The following is a 6,704-nucleotide window of genomic DNA, read 5'->3' as shown; positions in this document are numbered from 1 at the left end:
TCTGACTTTTCTTCTTACCAAAGATTAGTCTCAAGATGAACTTCCAGAGCACTGTCAACTGAATATACAAAGACTAAAAGCTCCTCTGAATTAACTGTTCTTCACCTTAACGCTCCTATATTTTCTATTTTCAAGCTATGCTCTTTTTATCTTGTGAAGGTCCTTTGCTTACCAGCCCATCATCGCGTTTCTCTCCACCACATTTCCTTTAAGGTAACAGTGCCAGTATCAATGGGTATAAATGCCATTAGTAAAAAGGGCAACACCAGTTCAACATTAAGTACTTTGGAAACATAGCCACTTAATTATAACCTGTTATGTGATATATCATATACAGTACTTTACATCAAATATTATATCCTTTTATAGAGATGTAAAACAGCATAAATAAAATTGGCAATGTTTTCAAAGTAACACATTGCCGCTATTGAAAGCAACTCACATTGATAAATCTATATAAAATTGACCTAATTTTGAAAGACCTGTGGCATTGTTTGTTAAAACTGATGTACTCCATATATTTCAATTGAAGAGACACACAATTAATTGCTACATTTTCTGCAGCTCAAAATAAAATTTATGGGAATTATTTGCCCACTTTGGTAATTTTGTTTTTTTTTGTTTCAGGGGAAAAGTCCACATTTTTATTGTGCTGAATGAAAATGCAGACATATATATATATAGTTGTAAAAACACTGTAAATTCTGGAGGAACTCAGCCAATCACGCAGTGTCAAAACACTGCGAGACCGGCCGAGTTCCTTCAACATTTACTGTGGTTTTTACAACAATCGCAGTGTCTGCAGACTTCAGTATTTCACTTCACATACAGTAGCAGTATATGTTGTTGCCTGATGGGTGTTTTCCCCACCCCCACGGGCCTGTTGCAGCATTTCTGCCCTGAAGAACACCAATAATTTTGGAGTATTTGCAAACCAGCAACTCTGAAATAAATAAGCCGTCATCATTCGTACAATACTAGATTGCCACAGTCTCACCACTCTCCACATTGCTTGGTCTGATCTGGCATCAAAAAAGTGTTAGGTATTGGATATATATGTGTATATTTTTTTAAATTAAACTCAATAAAAATATTTTAAAATGAAAGAAGATGTGAGATGAATCAGTAAACTTTGAGTACCAATCCCTGTAGCTAGACACCAGTGAAATGTGCGAGCTCTCCAATGCCACTGCTTCAGTGCAAGTACTTCTCAAAATTGGTATGTTTTTCTTTTCATCAGTTTAATATTAATTCCTATAAAACAATAGGAGATATCACCGTGAACAGCTGGAAGAGTCAAATGGAAGAATGAGAGTCTCCCATACCTATTTGATGTGCAATTTAAACCAATTATTCCATGTTTTTTAACTGTTCAAAGTCTGTCATTGCAGCTGATGTAGTCACCAGTCTTGTTGATTGTTTGAACTGAAGAGACTACTGGTGAAAATAAATGCTTCATTATATCATTTTAAAATATTTCAAGTTAATTTGTGCTCTCAAGTTCTGAGGAGCATTTGTATCTAGAATATCTCATTCATGCTTGGATTGAAAAATTAGTGACTGTATTAATGTACATGCACTTTCCCAATTATCTTCAAAACCCATCTGTTCATTAATGTCCTTACCTGCTCTGGCATGCACGTGATTTCAGTCCCTCAGTAAAAGGTGACTCCCAGCTGCTCTCCGAGATGGGCTAACAGGCACTCAATTTAAAGGCAATAGATGTAGACCATGTCAACAATGCCCATCTCAGGAATGAAGTAAAATGGCCAAATGTTTGCAAGTGAGGGAATGGGACTGAAATAGAAACAAAAAGCTGGGGAGACTCAGCAGGTCAAACTGTACTTTACATAGCGAAGATAAAGATACATAACCAACCTTTCAGGCTGAGCCCTTCATCAAGGGATGACAAAATGTGGACAGGCACCCGAACTAAATGTTGGGGGAGGGGGAAGGGGCAGGGGGAGGAGCACAGCCCTACAGGCAGAAGGTAATATGTGCAAAGTTGGAGGTGGGGGGAAGATGGCTCTATGAATGGAGATGGAAAGAGGTGAAGAGCTGGAAGAAAGGATTGGGAAGAGAAGGAAAATGGGGAGTTGTCTAGCAGAAACTTGAGTGGAAAGGGAATGGGATTGATGGGATTATTCTACAAAATGCAGGACCAGTCCTAACAGGCTGATTGATCTACATCTATGCATAACAATTTTGTAATGATTCTCACAGATACCATCTTTTGAGACATGGTACAAACAGCAGTAAATTGCTTTTGTAGCACAAGCCCTTCAGACAGATGTTAACATTTTGAAGCTGGGTTTTTTTCTAGATTTAGCGCAGCTGGCGGAGTCGCATGGAAGAATGCGAGACTTCCATAGAAAGCAAATGAAGAGTAGAAAGTAAAACTCTGGAAACATCTTGTTCACATACCTGATGCTGGCATGAAAATAATCTAATGAACTGATGGTAGACTTTCACAAATATCAATAGAAATCCTATCTTAAGTAATAAGTAAATAAGATTTATTTCTCTCCCTTTTTCTGCTCTCCATTACATTCGCATACATTGATGACAGCTGCATGTGCTAACAGGTGAGCCACTGATGTTCAACCTGCATCATTACATATTCATAATGACTGATAAGCTACTAGTTTATCTACTTGTCAATAAACCTTAGAAAAAGTCCTCTGAAGTGCAATACTACATTTGATATTTTGGCAGGCCATTTTAAGTTTAAATTATTAATGCAGTGCAACCCTCAATGGAATGAAAACAAGAAAAATCAAATCCATCGGAATTTTGCTATGAATTTTAAAAATGGTCTGACTATTAATACATCTTAATACTTTGGTCATATACAAGTATATCCTTATTATTGTGACAGTAGAAATGTTTTTGCTGTTGCACCCACAATAGGTTCAATGTCCCTCATTCTTCAGAAAAGATTTTTACATCTATCATCTTCCTTCTCAAAGGCAATCAATTGATGAAATTAATGAAAAAAAAAATTGGTTTGACTTATAAATACCTCAACTGTAACCTAATATGACCCTGGAAAGCAAAGCATGCATCAAACTGCCCCTGAACTAGGAAGAAAACATTGAGAATAAAATGCATTCTGTTGTGAAGCCTGGTATTGTCCAGAGCTCAAAGAGCCATTGATGGTGCAAGCCCTGAAACCTAAAGAAGAAACAGTCACAAGACTGTACAGAATGGTTGATCTAAGGTTACGCAGCAAAGGATTGTAAACAAAGTTTTATATGTGCATGCGATTATCTATATAATTTACAAGCAATGATTCTCTTAACAATTTTTCTTTGGCAGGCCAGAATCCAGCTGGACATGCTGAAGTCTTCAGACTGGCATAGTAGTCTTCTTGTGCATTGGGTGAAACTCTTGTGTGAAGGTTAAATCTTCACAGCATTTCCAAGCTAAGACTGAACATCATCTTCTTCCAGTGAAGGTGCTGGAGGCTGAGAGACATGTAACATTTCCTGACTAATGTGTTGAGACTTCTCAGAAGGCATTTCTGCCAGATTCTTTTCAGACAGTATTTGAAGAATTTCTGTTACTTGCTTCTCAAGGCCAGTCATTCTGCTGCATAGCAGCTGAATGTCTTCCTTCAGTTCCATTTTGGCTTCTTGCAGTGTGGTCTGCAAAGCCTGCTCAGGGATTGGGTAGAAGGGGTGCCTGACATCAGCTTGAATTGGGCTGTGCTCCAGCGGGCTACGAATCTCTCCAGCCTTGTCCAACCGCAGATCACTTTTCGTAATGCCGCTGTCGCACGAGTCTGTTTTCCTCAAAGGATTCTTTATAACATTGTTCTCGGGATCAGTACCTTTCGATTCCTCCGAAAGAATTTCCATGGATTCAGCTTTGATGACATTGTTCCATTTCTGCTCCTTCTCCTCTCTTGATTCGGGGAAGGGATTAGTGGAGGCAACAGAATTCTTGAGTCTTAACCATCCCCTTCCATTCCCAGCCTTGGACTGGATGGGGCTAGTAACCGTCGAGCATATCTGCTCATTCAGACCTTTTGTTTTCAGCTCCACAGTCTCCCGCTGTATTTGCAACTTTTGCTCGTTGTTTCTCACCAAGGAAAGGGAAGATGGAATTGGTGTAATCTGCGACACCGTAACCACACATGTGCCTGTTGTGGACGTGCCATTGTGAAATGAATGGTTCTCCAAAGTGAGATGATTCCTCTCTGAGCCGCTGTGCTCTGCAGCTTGATTCCGCAGCTCCTTCTGCTGCTTGAACTTCTGGAAGAGCTTCCTCACGGGATGGTCCACTGGGATGCTAAGTGTCACTTCGTTCTTCAGCCGCTTCCGCTCTTCCTCCTCCTTCTTCACATCAATGATCTTTCGGAAAATGATCTGGACGAAAAGACAGAGAAAATATTGAAATTGTATTTCTCAAAAAAAGATTGTTTAAAAAATGTCCAGAAACCTGCATTTGCATAACAGTTTTATTGTATTTACAGTACAACTCCCATTATCTGAAATCAGATTCTCCGAAATTCTCATTTATCTAAAATTTAAAAAAAAATTTTGGATAAATGAGGTTATCCAAAACAATCAATTTATCAGAATTTTTTTTTTCAGAGCCGAACTGACCTTACAGGTTAAAAATAAATCACCTGTCATGAAATTAGAATGATGACTGTCCTTGTTTCAGGTAACTCCCTCCCCTCTCTCTTTCCATTTCTTCTTTACCTACCCCTATTGAGTTTTCCCTCCAACTCTCCCTCTCAAACACCGTGTCACTGTCTCCCAGCTACAAGCGGTTGGAAGAATCCCTTGTCCTGCCATCATCAAGGAGATTGGCGTCCCAGGTATAAGCAGGACCTTGGGCTCAGAGGTGTTCCCTCATCTTATTTCCCTCCCTTCTCTCCCCAGAGTGTATGTGTGGTAGGCTTGGAGGATTCAGAGTTGGGACTTGGATGCCAGGATCTCCAGAGACCATGTAGACAGGAGCCTGCAGACTTGCCAGTAAGTGTTCCGCTGGTCCGGGAATCCTCCCTGGGATCAACGGCAGTGATGGGAATGTGTAGGGGATTGGCTGCAGCAGATGGGAAGTGTCGGGGATCGGTGGCAGCCAGCATTATTTTGATAAGGATTAAACATTATTTTAATGCTTAAAAAGTCTTCCCTTGTAATTTGTTGCTGTTTAAACATTGATACAAGTGATTTGCTGTTACTACTTGGCTGTTTTAAAAAATGACCAGGCATAGGCCATTAACCATTTCGGTTAATCAGAATTGTGCTGTATTATTGTTTAGATAAATGATGTCAAAGTGCTTGGCTGTGAAAGAATGAAAAATAGATTCTCAAGTTATTTTATCCTGCTTTCAAATGCAACTAAATTGATTTGATTCCTATTTTTTATCATTAAAAAATGGTGATATTGATATTAGGTATTCTCAGAAATCAAATACCAAGAGTTCAATATTATACCACATAGGCCGACACTTGATGTCTATTCAGATTCTTAAATGTTGATTATTTTTTTCTTCAATAAAGAAACAATTCTGGATTTTAACTCCAAACCATTAAAAAAAAGGTACTTGATAAGTGATAGATTTCATTTATCAGTTCATTCCGAACCCGCTATGAGGAACTGCTTATTGAGTTCCAGGAACATGATTGAGAAAAGACATTGGAGATGATTTGGAATGTGACAAGGCCAGTAGAGATGGCAATGGATCTCTACTATTTTATGCTCGTTAGTTCTGATAACCTTAAAAACTCCACCGTCAGGAGCAATCAGCATTTAATATAAAAATACAAGTCACCAGAGTTTTGTTCAATCATTTCCAGGACTGATTTGGCTTTAAAATAACAAATATGCAATATTTAGATGTAAGGTGTTTAGAGACTAGTATTTAGTGTTATCTGCTGTGATGGTTCATCAAGAAATGAGAGATTGACTTTGCAGGACTGGTCCTAGAGCAGTGGTTCTCAACCATTTTCTTTCCACTCACATACCACTTTAAGTAATCTCTATGCCATCGGTGCTCTGTGATCAGTAAGGGATTGCTTAATGTGGTATGTGAGTGGGAAGGGAAGGTTGAGAATCACTGCTCTAGACCCAATTGTTACTGAAATATTTTGCATGAGAAAAATTGTCATTGGCCCATTTGCTTTGGAGTTATGAAACTGTGCACATAATGAGTCAATTAGGTATGATTAAAACAGTGGTTTTCAAACTTTTTCTTTCTACCCACATAACAGCTTAAGCAATCCCTTACTAATCACAGAGCACCTAAGGCATAGGCAATATTTAAAGTGGTATGTGAATGGAAAGAAAAAGGTTGGGAACCACTGTCTTAGAGTTAATGTTTTGAAAGTTGGCAATAGACATCATTCCTTCACAGGATGATGCAGGCCAATATCTGTCTGAGATCATTTCAGATTTTAAATGTTTTGCTAAACTTTATGCCTGGCAGATGGGGCCTTCGATGAAATGGACCTGTTGGATATTCACTTCCCTCCTGAAGGGACTCAACATCATGAGTATCAACTTCTTGCTGTCCCTGTGGCTCTATTTATAATCCATCATGGAACTCCACTGGACCATACCATAAGTAGCATCCATGGCAATGTGAAGCTCAATGAGAAAGTGACCAAAAAAAAAAGTTTAGAGAGGAAACAGTGATGTTGAAAATGTAAGTTCAATTACACAAAAGTTTTCTTGGAATTTCCTTTATC

At 38.8% G+C, this 6,704-nt stretch overlaps 1 protein-coding gene across 2 annotated transcripts in view; it reads right to left on the bottom strand.

Annotated features, from left to right (window-relative positions):
* Positions 1-2,530: 2,530 nt before the first annotated feature.
* The window catches only part of kcnh5b (potassium voltage-gated channel, subfamily H (eag-related), member 5b), a 329,625-nt gene continuing 325,451 nt past the window's right edge, over positions 2,531-6,704 (bottom strand). For both annotated transcript variants that reach the window (XM_069916256.1, XM_069916255.1), the window contains one exon: positions 2,531-4,370. In XM_069916256.1, the coding sequence (XP_069772357.1) occupies positions 3,426-4,370 (945 nt within the window). In that variant the 3' untranslated portion in view covers positions 2,531-3,425. The remainder of the gene's footprint in view (positions 4,371-6,704) is intronic.

This window comes from Narcine bancroftii, chromosome 2, assembly GCF_036971445.1.
Source record: "Narcine bancroftii isolate sNarBan1 chromosome 2, sNarBan1.hap1, whole genome shotgun sequence".
Lineage (NCBI taxonomy): Eukaryota > Metazoa > Chordata > Chondrichthyes > Torpediniformes > Narcinidae > Narcine > Narcine bancroftii.
The sequence above is the reverse complement of the archived record's forward strand: the minus strand, read 5'-3'. Positions and strand labels throughout refer to the sequence as shown.